The sequence below is a fragment of the Aegilops tauschii genome, chromosome 4 (assembly GCF_002575655.3).
Source record: "Aegilops tauschii subsp. strangulata cultivar AL8/78 chromosome 4, Aet v6.0, whole genome shotgun sequence".
NCBI lineage: Eukaryota > Viridiplantae > Streptophyta > Magnoliopsida > Poales > Poaceae > Aegilops > Aegilops tauschii.
Window position 1 is genome coordinate 462,989,596 of NC_053038.3, and position 16,557 is coordinate 463,006,152.

General features: G+C 44.6%; 1 protein-coding gene across 1 annotated transcript; it reads left to right on the plus strand.

Annotated features, from left to right (window-relative positions):
• Positions 1 to 1,738: 1,738 nt before the first annotated feature.
• On the plus strand, positions 1,739 to 16,266 carry LOC109733395 (F-box/kelch-repeat protein At1g55270). Its single transcript, XM_020292606.4, has 2 exons — positions 1,739 to 2,084; positions 14,387 to 16,266. Exons 1-2 carry the CDS (start codon positions 2,082 to 2,084, stop codon positions 15,635 to 15,637), a joined length of 1,254 nt encoding a protein of 417 aa, XP_020148195.1. The 5' UTR covers positions 1,739 to 2,081; the 3' UTR covers positions 15,638 to 16,266.
• Positions 16,267 to 16,557: the final 291 nt, after the last annotated feature.

Genomic DNA, 16,557 nt, shown 5'->3' on the forward strand with positions numbered 1-16,557 from the left:
CAAAACACTTCTATCTTCATTTTTCATACCAACGAATATTTTTTTTGTTTCGGCTTTCACTCTATGCTATTAAAATAAATCAACTATTTTAAGATAAACCGACTATATTATATCTTTTTCCTTAGGTTTCTTATCTTTCCCCCTCTTTTTCTCCAAAATATATATGCATGCCCAAGTTTTTCATCATGATAACCATGTTTTCAAACTTGCTAAAAAACTACAACCATACCAACTTTGCTTTCTCATCATACTGCATGTTTTCAAACTTGCTAAAAAAATACAGCCAAGCCAGCTTTACTCTCTCATCATCCCAAGAAATATATGCATGCACAAATTTTTCATCATGATAACCATCATTTCAAACTTGCTAAAAAAATACAACCATGCCAACTTTACTACCTCATCATAGTGGCCATTTTTTCAGATTGAACATATTCATATTATGCAAAATTTCCCTTTTCCCAGACTATTATTAAACAACGCAATTAACATGTTTACAAAATACCATGGTTTAGTTCAAGGTTCTTGCAGCATGAAACTATTTTCATCGACAATATGTCTTCAGCGGGTCTCTGCGCCATTTGGCGCAACGGGTCAACTAGTAAAGAAAACAGAGGAGCGAGGAGAGCAGTGACAAGCTAGGTCGAGGTGAAGGGTGCTGTGGTATTTTGAGTATAAAATGGATGCCATTTTTTTGAACATAGTACAAACACAAATGCTCATATATACATGCATACACTCACCCTTACGAACGTACACACGCACACCCTACCCCTATGAGAATCTCCAAGAGACTGAGCCGGCATTACCATCTTGAGATTTTGCGAAGTCACCGCAGACGCCTCGTAGTTGACAGGAACGTCTCCTCTCACTGAACGCGCATCGCCGGAATTTCTGAAATAAATCCAGGATAAATGTGAGCACAAGGACTTGAACTCTGGTGGGCTGGGATACCAATGTCTACCTTACCATCCAACCATAGATTGGTTTACAATGCATTCCAAATATGACACTCAGGCAGGGGGTGGTGGAGTATCACTTAATTAAAATTTTTTGAACACAGTATAGAGGCATACGCTCATACATATATATACATGTATACACACATCCCTATGAACGCACACATGCATAACCCTATCTTTATGAGCACCTCTGAGAGACTGAGCCGACACAATATTTTGAGATTAATGAAGTCATCATGGACGCCTCTATAGTCGGCTGGAACGTCTCCTCCCACCGAACGAACATCGCCGGAAGCCTGAAATGGGGTTAAAAAATAATCTAGTCAGAAGTTCCGATTTCTTTTTGGTTATTGCTTATTTCCCTAGTAGAAGCTCAAACAATCTAAAAAAAAACACCGCATAAATCTAGGGCCTCTTTGATTCGTAGGATTGCAAAAACACAGGAATAGGAAAAACTTAGGATTGAAATGGCATGTCCATTGGATCCCTATAGGATTTGAGTTTGTTTGATTGTGTCATGGAAAAAGCAAAGGATTTCTTCCAAGAGGTTGGAGTGGATGTTAGAATTCCTGTCAAATGTAGTACAAATAAATCCTTAGGAAAAAATCCTACAAGATTCAATCCTACGAATCAAACGACCAACGTAAAAAAAATTCCTAAGGATTCTAATCTTTCAAAAATCCTATGGAGATCCTTTGAATCAAAGAGATCCCTAGTGTAAAAAACCGCAAACTAAATCTAAAGTGTGATATTGTTGGTGGGGAGCTAATTTTATTCTCTCGATCAGTTGGTAGCTGCTGACCATCTCCGGAAAAAACATGTCAGCGCCAACACTACCTCGTAGAACTTGCCCTGTCCGAGCGCCTCCCCGTGCGGCCGCGCCTTCTCCCGGTCGGCGACGCCTCCCTGCTTGCCCTCTAGCTCCGCGTCCCTAGCCAACTCTCCAGCGACGGCCACCTCCCTCCTCCTCCGACGCCCGGCCACCCCGTCCTCCCTCAGCACCAGATCCACGGTCAGCGCGGCTTCCTTGCGCGTTCCCACGGCCCCCGGCAGATCCACGCGGGCGGCGGCCCTCTCTGTCGGTGGCCGCCCCCCGCTACGCGACGGCCCTCCTTACTCATGGTGAGCTCCTTGTCCTCCTTTCATACCATGGCCGCTGAATTTGGGCAGCAGCTGGGTTGGTTACTACGCCGAAGTGGGAGTAAAATCCCCCTTTGAACGCTAGGTTCTGTTGTAGTCTGATGAAGTTAGTAGATTTGAGATTGTGACTCCGCTTTTGAACGCTTGCTTTCATTATCACAATGCTTATGGGTTATGGCAAGCCATCATATGGAAAATGTAAGGTGCATTTTCCACGTTTCCAGCTTTAGCGATCTTGTGTAAGGTGCATTTTCTATGTTTCCAGCTTTTATTATTTCGGTTTGGCACAAACATTTATAGAATAAGATTAGATGTTACATATACTAGTGTATAAGACTATGCCCCTGTGTCCAATGGCGGAGGACGATATTTTATTTTTGAGCTGGGGCGGACTCTAAAACAAAAAATAATCGACGCAGACTCAAAGTAGTCTCCATACACACTAACAGTGCACACTAATCCCTAAATTGTTTTGTCGAACATGCGATTCACAACATTAAAATGCTACCAATCACTACACTGCAGACTGCAAGCTATTTTGAAATGCTACTAAAATTCAGAAAAATATAACTCTGCCCCTTTGCTTCTGCTAGCCTCTTCCCCTTTGGTTCGTGGCGTGAGTTGCTCGCTGGGGCTGCCTTTTTTTTTGAGGGGCTGGCCGCCTGGCTCAATCGGTTCGTGGCGTACTGGCCTGGTGCGGCACTGGGGGTTGGGCAGTGGGGCTGACTAGTGTGCGTCGCTGGGCGCTGGCTAAGGCCCAAGTAGCTGGCTGCATGGCCCAATTAGACAAAACGACTAGTGCTTTGATGTTTTCTAGCGCTCTTTTCCATCGAATGTTAGCTAGCCAGCCACAACAAACCATGTATCACTCGGTCTAGGCTGAGTAATGCGTTTCCGAAGGAGAATGTTGTAGTAGCCGGCCGGCTAGGGTTTGATCGTTCATGCCATGTTTGTTCGTTCAGGAGATTGGAGGCTGCGCTAGAGTGACGAGGGTGTGAGTTGGCATTGGGTTGGGAGAGAAGAGGTCCACTGGGTTTTATAACCAAGCAAACCTCTTTTGTTCAGTTTGAGTTAAGTTGGATATGTAAGTATTGGTTCCCACAGAATTGAAGACCACAAAGAAGATCTGCACTTGTAATTTGCTTCAAAACCATTAAATGGTAATACCACAATAGACACTCAAAAGATGATTGACGAATTAAATAATTAATAGCTTAATGATTCGAATGAAAGCAATGGTTCACACAGAATTCAAGACACCCCCAAAGTCGTAGTATCAATGTAGGAGCTATGGTTTTTAATTTGTTTACAAACCTGTTTACATTCATTAGATGTTAATACTGTAGTAGATACTTGAAAGAAGATAGATATATTCTATCAGATTAGGAGGTTAACAGCAGAAAGCAGAAGTCCTCACACCTTTGCAAAGCGCTTTGGTTTTAAGGGGAGGTAACGACCCTCCCATGTGCTCTGCAACCGGGATTCCTCGGTAAGGATCGTTCTCTGGGTCGCAGGGCAGGGCACTGTATTCTATTCGGTTTAGGATGAGTAATGTGTTTCGGAAGGAGAACACTGTAGTAGCCGACCGACTAGGGATAGTTCATGCCATGTTTCTTTGTTCAGGAGTTCGGAGGCTGCGCTTGCTTGATGAGGGTTTGAGTTGGCATTGGGTTAGGAGAGTTGGGGGGGGGGGGGGGGGGGGGGTGTACAGTGGTTTTTTTTTAGCCGAGCAAACCTCTTTTGTTTGAATTAAGTTGGATATGTAATTATTGGTTCACAGAGAATGAAGGCTAGAAAGAAGATCTGCACTTCTAATTTGCTTCCAAATCTGTATACGCTCATTAAATGGTAACACAATAGACACTAATTCCGTTAAATGGTATAAACACAATAGACACTCCAAAGAAGGTTGGCGAATTAAATAATTAATACCTTCATATTTCGAAGAAAAGCAATGTTCACACATAATCCAGGAACCCCCACCCCGGCTGAATCAATGTAGGAGCTTCTAATCTTTTAATTCGTTTATGAACCTGCATATTGTCATTATATGGTAGCACTTGTAATTTGCTTCCAAATCAGTATATGCTCATTAAATGTTAATACCACAATAGAAACTAGAATGTAGGAGCTACTAATCTTTTAATTTGTTTACAAACATGCATATATTCATCAATATTCAAAAAAATCGGTAAGTGTAAGCGAATTGCAATGCCACAACTCAGAGCATTGAGCGCTTAAGCGTAGCTTAACCGCAATTAAGTGTTTTTTATAAATTCATTGGAATCTAGCTCCTTCTGAATAATATGCACATGAAAAATAGGAAACATAGCATAGGTAATTGAAATAGTATCTAAAATAGAAGTTCACACAATAGCTAAAACACATGTCCAACAGTAGCAAGCATCATCTCCGACTCCATGCTAGACAAATTCCTCTTGAGTGTCTGTGCTATTCCCAAGTAAACAACCAACAACCAATGTTTTTAAGGCGGTAGGGCGAGGCAAGGCGCTTGGGGGGGGTGTCCTCACTGCCTAAGCACTAAGGTATAAGTCAAGGCGACACCTTAGAGGGTTCTAAGCAGCAGAATTGAGTAGAATTTGGTAGCGGGAGGAGGTAAAACCAATGTCCTGAAGAGAAGCCGAGGAGAATCTGCCGGAGAGGAGGGGAGAAGCTGCGGGAGAGGAGGGGGAGTAGGATCTGTTAGAGACGACGGGGAGGATCCGCCTGAGAGGAGGGGGACAAGCTGCGGGAGAGGAGGTGGGAGCGGATTGGATCTGCAGCTCCAGCCGCCACCAAAGGTCCAGGTGGGGGAAAACTGGTTCGATCTCTCTGATTCCCCTGTTCGTAACTGTTGGCGCACGAGAGCCTTTGGTTCCCTCCCAAGACTTTATTTCCCGCCTGAAACCCCTGCCCGAGGCGTCCAGATTTGCCTAATGCAGGCAGATTGGAGCCTAGGCGGATGACTTGGACGCCCTATGACCTAAGTCGGACACCTTAAGCATGTGTCTAAGGCAAGGCCGACGACTTGCGACCTGGGAGCGCCTTGACGCCTAAGCATCGCCTAGGCGATGCCTTAGGGACGCCTTAAAAACAATGCCAACAACCGTCGCTGGAATTAACCGATGACTAAATGTCTAAATGGGAGGAGCAATTGAGTAAGAGAGAACAAGAGAGAGCAGAGGAGGAAGAGGAGCACTTCTACACAAGAGAAGAGGGAGAGGAGGAGGGGAGGAAGAATTGAAGAACAAAAGGGGAGGAAAGGAGAGGAAGGAATCGATCGGTCCTAATCTGAACTGATTGGTGTAGACGTCTAGGAGGACCAGGGAGCCTTGCGTCTCGGAGTTGCCGCCGACTGTCGAGGAGGAAAGTAGCTGCCAGTGGAATCAGACAGGGGCAACCGCGGCCGCAACAACCTCTCCTTTCCTGGCTTCCGTTCGTTCTAACCCTAGCCGAACTTGCCAATTTTGGCCTAGCCCTTTATACCCCTCCTTTTCCCTCCCGCCTAACCGACCCCAATGCTTTTCCCCTAGCATAATAGCGTGCAACACACTCGGCTTGCGGTTAGTGGTAAATTGGCCGCTAAAGCACGCTTAATTTTGCTCAATGCTAAATTATGTGCTTATGGCAGAGGCGAGGCATTAGGCCATTACTTAGAGCTTAAGCGCTGCCTAATAACGCTTTCTTGAGCATTGACAGTCATTAAATGGTAATACCGTAATCGATACTAGAAAGAAGATAGGCAAATTCTATGAGCTTGGGAGGTTTAAAACTTTTATTTTTTGTAGACATCCATTGGCTCAATGGTAATACCACAGTAAAAATGGAAAGAATATTGGCAATTTAATTGTAGTTTAATATTTCAAATAAAAGCAATTGCAGTAAGGAGAGGTCCTCACACCTTTGCAAAGCGCTTTGGTTTTAAGGGGAGGTAACGACCCTCGCACGTGCTCTGTAGCCGGGATCCTTCGGTAAGGATCGTTCTTTGGGTGGCAGGGCAGGGCACTGTATTCTACTCGGTTTAGGCTGAGTAATGTGTTTTCAAAGGAGAACGCTGTAGTAGCTGACCGACTAGGGTTTGATAGAGGCCATGTTTGTTCGTTCAGGAGTTCGGAGGCCGCGCTTGATTGATGAGGGTTTGAGTTCGCATTGGGTCAGAAGAGGGGAGGTACAATGGGTTTTATAGCCGAGCAAACCTCTTTTGTTTGAATTGAGTTAAGTTGGATATGTAATTATTGGTTCACAGAGAACGAAGACTACAAAAAAGATCTGCACTTCTAATTTGCTTCCAAACCTTTTTTTATTTTTTTTAGAAAAGGAGGATGACCCCCGGCCTCTACATCTGGGAGATGCATACGGCCATTTTATTGATTATTCTCGAGGACCTAACAAAGTAGTACAACAATATGCCTGAATCCGCTCATTAAATGGTAACACAATAGACACTAATAGCGTTAAATGGTATTAACACAATAGAACACCCTAAAGAAGGTTGGCGAATTAAATAATTAATACCTTGAGATTTCGAATAAAAGCAATGGTTCACACATAATTCAGGAACCCCCACCCCGGTTGTAGTATAAATGTAGGAGCTTCTAATCTTTTAATTTGTTTACAAACCTGCATATTGTCATTAAATGTAGCACCTGTAATTTGCTTGCAAATCAGTATATGCTAAATAAATGTTAATACCACAATAGTAAGTAGAATGTAGGAGCTTCTAATCTTTTAATTTGTTTATGAACATGTATATATTCATCAGTGTTCAAAAAGTCGGTAAGGGTAAGCGAATTGGAATGCCACAACTCAGAGCATTGAACTGCAATTAAGTGTTTTTTCATAAATTCCTTAGAATCTAGCTCCTTCCAAATAATATGCACAGGAAAATAGGAAACACATAGTTTAGATAATTGAAATAGTATCTAAAATAGAAGTTCACACCATAGCAAAAACACATGATGTTCAGACAGCAGAAGCAACATTACTAGCATCATCTCCGGACTCCATACTAGACAAAGTCCTCTTGAGTGCCTTTCCTATTTCTAAATAAACAACCAACAACCAATGTTTTTATGGCGGTAAGGCGAGGTAAGTCGCTGGGGGGGGGGGAGCAGTAGAATAGAGTAGAATTTTGGTAGTGGGAGGAGGTAAAACCCTGTCCTGGAGAGGAGTTGAGGAGGATCTTTCGGAGAGGAGGGGGAGAATCCGCCTGAGAGGAGGGGGAGAAGCTGCGGGAGAGGAGGTGGGGGCGGATTGGATCTGCAGCTCCAGCCGCCACCAAAGGTCCAGGTGGGGGAAAACTGGTTCAATCTCTCTGATTCCCCCTGTTTGTAACTGTTGGCGCGAGAGATCCTCTTGTTCCCGCCCAAGACTTTGTTTCCCGCCTGAAGCCCCTACCCTTGCCCCTGCCTGAGGCATCCAGATTTGCCTAAGGCGGGCAAATTGGCGCCTAGGTGGATGACCTATGACCTAAGGCGGGTGCCTTAAGCATGTGGCTAAGGCAAGGCTGACGCCTTGTGACCTGGGAACACCTTGACGCCTAAGCGTCGCCTGCGACGCCTTAAAAACAATGCCAACAACTATTGCTGGAATTAGCAGATGACTAAATGTCTAAATGAGAGGAACTGAGTAAGCTAGAACAAGAGAGAGCAGAGGAGGAAGAGGAGCACTTCTGCACAAGAGGAGAGGGAGAGGAGACGAACAATTGAGAATAGAAGAGGAGGGGAGAGGAAGGAATCGATCGGTTCTCACTTGAACTAATAGGTGTAGTCGTCGAGGAGGAAGACCAGGGAGCCTTGCTTCTCGGAGTTGCTGCCGGCTGTCGAGGACGAAAGCAGCTGCTGGTGGAATCAGACAGGGGCAACCGGCGCCGCAACAACCTCTCCTTTCCCAATATCCTTTCGTTCTAACCCTAGCCGAACATGCCAATTTTGGCCTAGCCCTTTATACCCACCTTTCCCTCCCGCCTGACCGACCCCATTGCTTTCCCCTAGCCTAATAGCGTGCAACGCACTCATCTTGCGGTTAGTGGTAAATCGCCCGCTAAAGCACGCTATGGGAGAAGTGAGGCGTTAGGCCATACTCAAGCGCGATTAAGCGCCGCCTAATAACGCTTTCTTGAACATTTACAATCATTAAATGGTAATACCGTAATCGATACTATAAAGAAGATTGGCAAATTCTATGAGCTTAGGAGGTTTAAAACTTATATTTTTTGCAGACATTCATTGACTAAATGGTAATACGGCAATAAAAATGGAAAGAACATTGGCAATTTAGTTTTCAATATTTCAAATAAAATCAATTGCAGTAAGGAGAAGTCCTCACACCTTTGCAAACGCTTTGGTTTTAAGGGGAGGTAACGACCCTCGCACGTGCTCTGTAGCCGGGATCCCTCGGTAAGGATCGTTCTTTGGGTGGCAGGGCAGGGCACTGTATTCTACTCGGTTTAGGCTAAGTAATGTGTTTCCAAAGGAGAACGCTATAGTAGCCGACCGACTAGGGTTTGATAGTTCGGTCCATGTTTGTTAGTTCAGGAGTTCCTAGGCTGCGCTTGATTGACGAGTGTTTGAGTTGGCATTGGGTCGGGAGAGGGGAGGTGCAATGGGTTTTTATAGCCGAGCAAACCTCTTTTGTTTGACACTAAATAGCGTTAAATGGTATTAACACAATAGACACCCCAAAGAAGGCTGCGATGGAGTGATGAGGGTGAGAGTTGGCACTGTGTTGGGCGAGAGGAGGTCCAACGGGATTTAATAGCCGAGCAAACTTCTTTTGTTTGGATCGAGTTAAGTTGGATATGTAAGTATTGGTTTACACATAATTGAAGATGACAAAGATCAACATTTGTAATTTACATCCAAACCTGTATACGATCATTAAATGGTAATAACACAATAGATACTAGAAAGAAGGTTTGCGACAGAAATAATCAATAGCTTAATATTTTTAATAAAAGCAATGGTTCACACAAAATTGAAGACCCCCCCCCCTCGCCTAGTTGTAGTATCAATGTAGGAGCTTCTAATCCATTGATTTTTTTTAGAAATCTGTATACGTTCATTAAGTGGTAATACCACAATGGATAGTAAGAAGACCGGCAAATTGATTGCTTAATATTTTGATGAATAAAAGCAATTGTTCACACAGAATTCAAGCCTCCCTTGCCAACCCTTGTTCTCCTCCCAAAAAAGGAACCACTCTTAGACTAAACGTTAGGCACATTTGGACGCGGGTTACTATTGGTTTCAGATCAAGTCCTTTTGTATCTATTTTGGGGTTTTGTTAGAGAGAGGTTCTGAGAGTTCCTCAACTCCTTGAGGTACAATTGAGTGAATGAATCAGAGATTTTGCTTAATCTTTGCATGGCTTAAGTGCACAGAGATAAGGTGAATCCAATTGCCATTGCAACTCCTATGGTCAGATTACTGGTGAGGTCCGATCTTTGTTTAGCCTCACCACTGTTTTTGAGTCAAACGACTAGTCGACGAGTCGCAACTGGCAGGTCGACACAACATGTCGACTTGACTAGTTGGCTGAGTCGAGCGACTCAATCGACTAGTCGTGGTTTTTGAGTCAAACGAGTCAAATTGCCCCCCCCCCCCCTGTCATATATTTTTTCTATTTGCTTGCCCAAACCCCCCATGAAACCTGGCTCGCCCAGTGCCCCCCCTCCCCCGCCCAAACTTCTCCTGCGACCGTCTCTCTTGGCCGCCGCCGACGCCCCACAATCCTGCCGACCGGTGCCACCGCAAGCTGGTCTGCTCCTCCCTTGGTTGCTGTTGCTGGTGGTCTTCTCCTCCCCTGGTTGCTGGTCTTCTCCTCCCCTGGTTGCCGCCGGCTGCTGCAGGTCTGCTCCTCCCCTGGTAACTCATGCTTGCTAGTCAACCATGAGTCTTGACTATCCCCCCTAGCCCCTGATGGAGTTATGAGGGCGAGAGTGGGCATTGTGTTGGGAAAGGGTAGGTCCAACGGAATTTTATAGCCGAGCAAACCTCTTTTATTTGGATTGAGTTAAGTTGGATATGTAAATATTGGTTTACACAGAATTGAAGACTACAATGAAGATCCACACTTGTAATTTGCTTCCAAACATGTATACACTCATTAAATGGTAATAACACAATAGACACTAGAAAGAAGGTTGGCGAATGAAATAATTAATAGCTTAAAGTTTTGAATAAAAGCAATGGTTCACACAAAATTGAAGACCCACCCCTCGCCCAGTTGTAGTATCAACGATGGAGCTTCTAATCCTTTGATTTGTTAAAAAACTTGTATACATTCATTAAGTGGTAATACCACAATGGATAGTAAGAAGACCGGCAAATTGATTGCTTACTATTTTGATTAATAAAGCGATTGTTCACATAGAATTCAAGCCCCCCCCCCCCCCACCCTTCCCAACCCCTGTTCTCCTCACAAAACAGGAACCACTCTTAGACTAAACCTCAGGCGCATTTGGCCACGGGTTACTACTAGTTTCAGATCAAGTCATTCTGTATCTACTTTGGAGTTTTGTTAGAGAGAGGTTGTGAGAGTTCCTCCACCCCTTGAGGTATAATTGGGTGGATCGATAGGAGATTTTGCTTAATCTTGACATGGATTAAGCACACAGAGATAAAGTGAATCCACTTGCCAGTGTAACTCGAGGTATAATTGGGTGGATCGATAGGAGATTTTGCTTAATCTTGACATGGATTAAGCACACAGAGATAAAGTGAATCCACTTGCCAGTGTAACTCGTATGCTCAGATTACTCGTGAGATCCGATCTTTTCTTAGCCTCAACACTGTTTTTTAGTCAAACGACTAGTCGACGAGTTGCAACTGGCAGGCCGACTCAACATGTCGACTCGACTAGTTGGCTGAGTCGAGTGACTCAATCGACCAGTCGTGGTTTTGAGTCGAACAAGTCAAATTGGCCCCACCTGTAATTTTTTTCTTCTATTTGCTTGCCCAATCTCCCCTGGAAACCTAGATTGCTCAGCCCCCGCCCTCCCCCCCACCCAAACCTCTCTTGTGACCCTCTCTCTTGGTCGGCGCCGCCGCCCCACAATCGTGCCGGCCGGCGCCGCCGCAAGCTGGTCTGCTCCTTCCCTGGTTTCTGTTTATGCTGGTCTGCTCCTCCATTGATTGCCGCCGGCTGCTGCAGGTCTGCTCCTCCCCTGGTAACTCATGTCGACTAGTCGACCATGAATATTGACGAGTCCCCCCCCCCAAGTAAGGATCATTCTCTGGGTGGTGTGTTTTCGAAGGGGAACACTGTAGTAGCCGGCTGGCTAGGGTTCGTTCGTTCAACATTATGGAGGATGCGATGGAGTGATGAGGGCGAGAGTTGGCATTGTGTTGGGAGTTGGGAGGTCCAATGGAATTTTATAGCCGAGCAAACCTCTTTTGTTTGGATCGAGTTAAGCTGGATATGTAAGTATTGGTTTACACAGAATTGAAGATTACAAAGAAGATCCACACTTATAATTTGCTTCCAAACTGTATACGCTCATTAAATGGGAATAACACAATAGACACTAGAAAGAAGGTTGGCGAATGAAATAATTAATAGCTTAACATTTTGAATACCCCAGTTGTAGTATCAATGTAGGAGCTTCTAATCCTTTGATTTTTTTAGAAACCTGTATACGTTCATTAAGTGGTAATACCACAATGGATAGTAAGAAGAAGACCGGGAAATTGATTGCTTAATATTTTGATGAATAAAAGCAACTGTTCACACAGAATTCAAGCTCCCCCTCCCAACCCCTGTTCTCTCCCAAAATAGGAACCACTCTTAGACTAAACCTCATGCACATTTGGCTGCGGGTTACTATTGGTTTCAGATCGAATCCTTCTGTATCTATTTTGGGGTTTTGTTATAGAGAGGTTGTGAGAGTTCCTCCACTCCTTGAAGTACAATTGGGTGGATCGATCGGAGATTTTGCTTAATCTTGACATGGATTAAGCGCACAAAGAGAAAGTGAATCCACTTGCGAGTGTAACTCGTATGCTCATATTACTGGTGAGGGCCGATCTTTGTTTAGCCTCAACACTGTTTTTGAGTCGAACGACCAGTCAACGAGTCGCAACTGGCAGGTCGACTCAACATGTCGACTTGACTAGTTGGCTGAGTTGAGCGAGTGTCGAACAAGTCAAATTGGCCCCATCTGTCATTTTTTTTCAATTTGCTTACCCAATCCCCCTGGAAACCTAGATCGCCAGTCCCTTCCCCCCTTTTCGACCCAACTTCTCCTGCGACCCTCTCTCTTGGCCGGCCCGCCACCCCACAATCCTACCGGCCGGCGTCGCCGCAAGTTGGTCTGCTCCTCCCTTGGTTGCTGCAGCTCCTCCCCTGGTTGTCGCCGGCTGCTGCAGGTCTGCTCCTACCCTGGTAACTCATGTCGACTAGTCGGCCATGAGTCTTGACTAGTCCCCCCCCCCCCCCCCCCCCCACGGTAAGGATCGATCTCTGGGTGATGTGTTTCTGAAGGAGAACACTGTAGTAGCCGGCTGGCTAGGGTTCATTTTTTCAGGAGTTTGGAGGCTGCGATGGAGTGATGAGGGCGAGAGTTGGCATTGTGTTGGGAGAGGGTAGGTCCAATGGAATTTTAGAGCCGAGCAAACCTCTTTTGTTTGGATCGAGTTAAGATGGATATGTAAGTATTGGTTTATATTGAATTGAAGATTACAAAGATGATCCACACTTGTAATTTGCTTCCAAACCTGTATACGCTCATTAAATGGTAATAACACAATAGACACTAGAAAGAAGGTTGGCGAATGAAAAAAATTAATAGCTTAACATTTTGAATAAAAGCAATGGTTCACACAATATTGAAGACCCCCCCCCCCCCTCGCTCAGTTGTAGTATCAATGTAGGAGCTTTTAATCCTTTGATATGTTAAAAAACATGTATACATTCATTAAGTGGTAATACCGGCAAATTGATTGCTTAATCTTTTGATGAATAGAGCAATTGTTCACATAGAATTCAAGCCCCTCCTGCCCAATCCCTGTTCTCCTCCCAAAACAGGAACCACTCTTAGACTAAACCTCATGCACATTTGGCCGTGGGGGTTACTACTGGTTTCAGATCAAATCCTTCTGTATCTATTTTGGGGTTTTGTTATAGAGAGGTTGTGAGAGTTCCTCCACTCCTTGAGGTACAATTGGGTGGATCGATCGGAGATTTTGCTTAATCTTGACATGGATTAAGCGCACAGAGAGAAAGTGAATCCACTTGCCAGTGTAACTCGTATGCTCAGATTAGTGGTGAGGGCTGATCTTTGTTTAGCCTCAACACTGTTTTTGAGTCGAACGATGAGTCGCGACGAATCGACGAGTCGCAACTGGCAGGTCGACTTGACTAGTTGGCTGAGTAGAGCGACTCAATCGACTAGTAGTGGTTTTTGAGTCGAAAGAGTCAAATTGGCTCCACCTGTCATTTTTTTTCTATTTGCTTGCCCAATCCCTTGGAAACCTAGATCGCCCAGTCCCCTCCCCCCCCCCATTCGACCAATACTTATCCTGCGACCCTCTCTCTTGGTCGGCGCCGCCGCCCTACAATCCTGCCGGCTGGCGCCGCTGCAAGCTGGTCTGCTCCTCCCCTGTTTGCTGCCGGCTGCTGCACGTCTGCTCCTCCCTGGTAGCTCATGTCTACTAGTCGACCATGAGTCTTGACTAGCATCCCCCCCATGTAAGGATCGTCCTTTGGGTGGTGTGTTTTCGAAGGAGAACACTGTAGTAGCGGCTGGCTAGGGTTCGTTTTTTCAGGAGTTTGGAGCAGCGATGGAGTGATGAGGGCGAGAGTTGGCATTGTGTTGGGAGAGGATAGGTCCAATGGAATTTTATAGTCGAGCAAACCTCTTTTGTTTGGATCGAGTTAAGCTGGATATGTAAGTATTGGTTTACACAGAATTGAAGATTACAAAGAAGAGCCACACTTGTAATTTGCTTCCAAGCTTGTATACGCTCATTAAATGGTAATAACACAATAGACACTAGAAAGAAGGTTGGCGAATGAAAAAAATTAATAGCCTAACATTTTGAATAAAAGCAATGGTTTTCATATGATAAACAACAATTAATGGTGAGTCTGAACATGGTCACTCTTCTGGTACCAAGTGTTATTTCGACGAATATTTTGCTAGTGGACAAGTTGTGTTTGTATCCTTGATAAATGATAATACATAGCTAAAATGATGACTCCCTTTGGTTTTGTTTCATATACATTTGTCATTCTACATTCAGATGAATAAAAGCATCTTATATGATTGGTCAATGTGTTTGCAGGTAGAATCTGTGTCCTGCTACTGCAGGGTAGATGGAGGCCTTAAAACTGTTGTCAATGCTAGAAAGTTCGTCCCTGGTGCTAGACTGTGCATGCAACCTGATGTCAAACCGAACAAGCGCAAGTCAAGGACCTCACGCAAGGAGAGGTGCCGAACGCAGGCGCCACTTCTGCCTGGACTTCCTGATGACCTGGCTATTTCATGTCTGATGCGGGTTCCTCGAGTGGAGCACCCTAATCTTCGTTTAGTCGGTAAAAGATGGAGCCGACTTTTATCTGGTAATTATTATTACTCACTGCGGAAGAAATTTGGCATGGCAGAAGAATGGGTTTATGTCTTCAAAAGGGATCGTGATCAGAAAATATCTTGGCATGCCTTTGATCCAGTGCACCAGCTCTGGAAGTCACTTCCTCCAGTTCCACCAGAGTATTCGGAAGCCGTGGGATTTGGTTGCGCTGTTCTCAGTGGCTGCTATTTGTACTTATTTGGTGGCAAAAACTCAGTGCGAGGGTCTATGAGGCGTGTTGTATTTTACAATACTCGGACAAACAAGTGGCACCGGGCCCCAGATATGCTACGGAAGCGGCATTTCTTTGGTTCTTGTGTAATAAACAACTGCCTCTATGTTGCTGGTGGGGAGTGTGAAGGGATACAGAGAACTCTAAGGTCTGCAGAGGTTTACAATCCGAACAGGAATAGATGGTCTTGCATTACTGAAATGAGCATAGGAATGGTGCCTTTCATTGGAGTTGTATATGATGGCAAGTGGTTCCTAAAAGGATTTGATTCTCACCGGCAGATTGTGAGCGAGGTCTATCTGCCAACATCCAACATGTGGTCAACCACTGGTAATGAACTGGTTGCAGGCTTACGGAATCCAAGCATTTCGTTTAACGGTCGTCTTTATTCAGTGGATTGTCGGGATGCCTGCAAGCTAAGAGTTTATGATGGAGACAAGGGATTGTGGACAAGGTTCATAGACAGTAGACGCCATCTGGGCAGCTCGCGGTCTTTTGAAGCTGTGGCTTTGGTCTCACTGGATGGAAAGATCTGTGTTATCCGTAATAACATGGGCATCACCCTTGTTGATGTCTGTGACCCAACAACAGTTATTGAGATTGACAGTGCCCGCATGTGGGAGACTTTTGCCCGGAAGGGCCAGCACAGATCTTTCATGGCAAACTTGTGGTCAACAATTGCAGGGCGTCATTTAAAGACCCACATTATCCATTGCCAAGTGCTCCAAGTTTGAATGTGTCTGTCTGTCAAGTGGAAACATGTTCAAATGTATTTAATTGTCCTGGGAAAGATAATCAGATTTTGAAAGAAAGCCTCGATTAGAAGCTGAAATATGGATGCCAGTTCAACAGTACCCCACCAGCGCGCGCGCGCGGGGGGGGGGGGGGGGGGGGGGGGGGGGCATCATGTTACCGCATCGAACATCATCTATCGATTCCATTCTACAAATTCTCCGAGGCATTAACCAAGTTGCATGATGTTTATGAAAGAGGGGGCCAGAGCAATGGTCGTCATCCTGAGACGAACAAGAACCTTCCGTGACACCAATGGTGTATCCGGAAGCACTTGTGATTTTTCTGAGCTGATACTTTAGGATTTTGGTTAGCCGATGCTGCTGGCGATAGGCCAGCAGAAATTGCATTCATCCTCATGTCCATGGATGTGGTTTTCTTCCTTTTTGGCATATGTATTGTAGCAGCAGACTATGTAGACTTAAAATGTAAGAAATGGAATAAGAGTGTTTGGTTTGTGCCTAAGCCACTACCCCAAATTTTGCTAGCCAACGATTGGCAACAAGTTTGGCTTGATGATTTGGGCACAAACCAAATCACACCCTAATTCTATGTTTATGCTTTGGAATTCCTTCTTGGCTGGGAACTTTTGGCATCTGCAAGTGGATGTAATGGGGCTATATATTCTAAATGGAAAAGACTGTCATCTTTCCATAATAATAATAATAATAATAATAATAATAATATATATATATATATATATATATATATATATATATATATATATAAAGCACGGATTGACTTTGTCGGGTTCATCGTCATAGTGCGCTTTCTTCCCGTGATATATATATATATATATATATATATATATATATATAAAGCACGGATTGACTTTGTCGGGTTCATCGTCATAGTGCGCTTT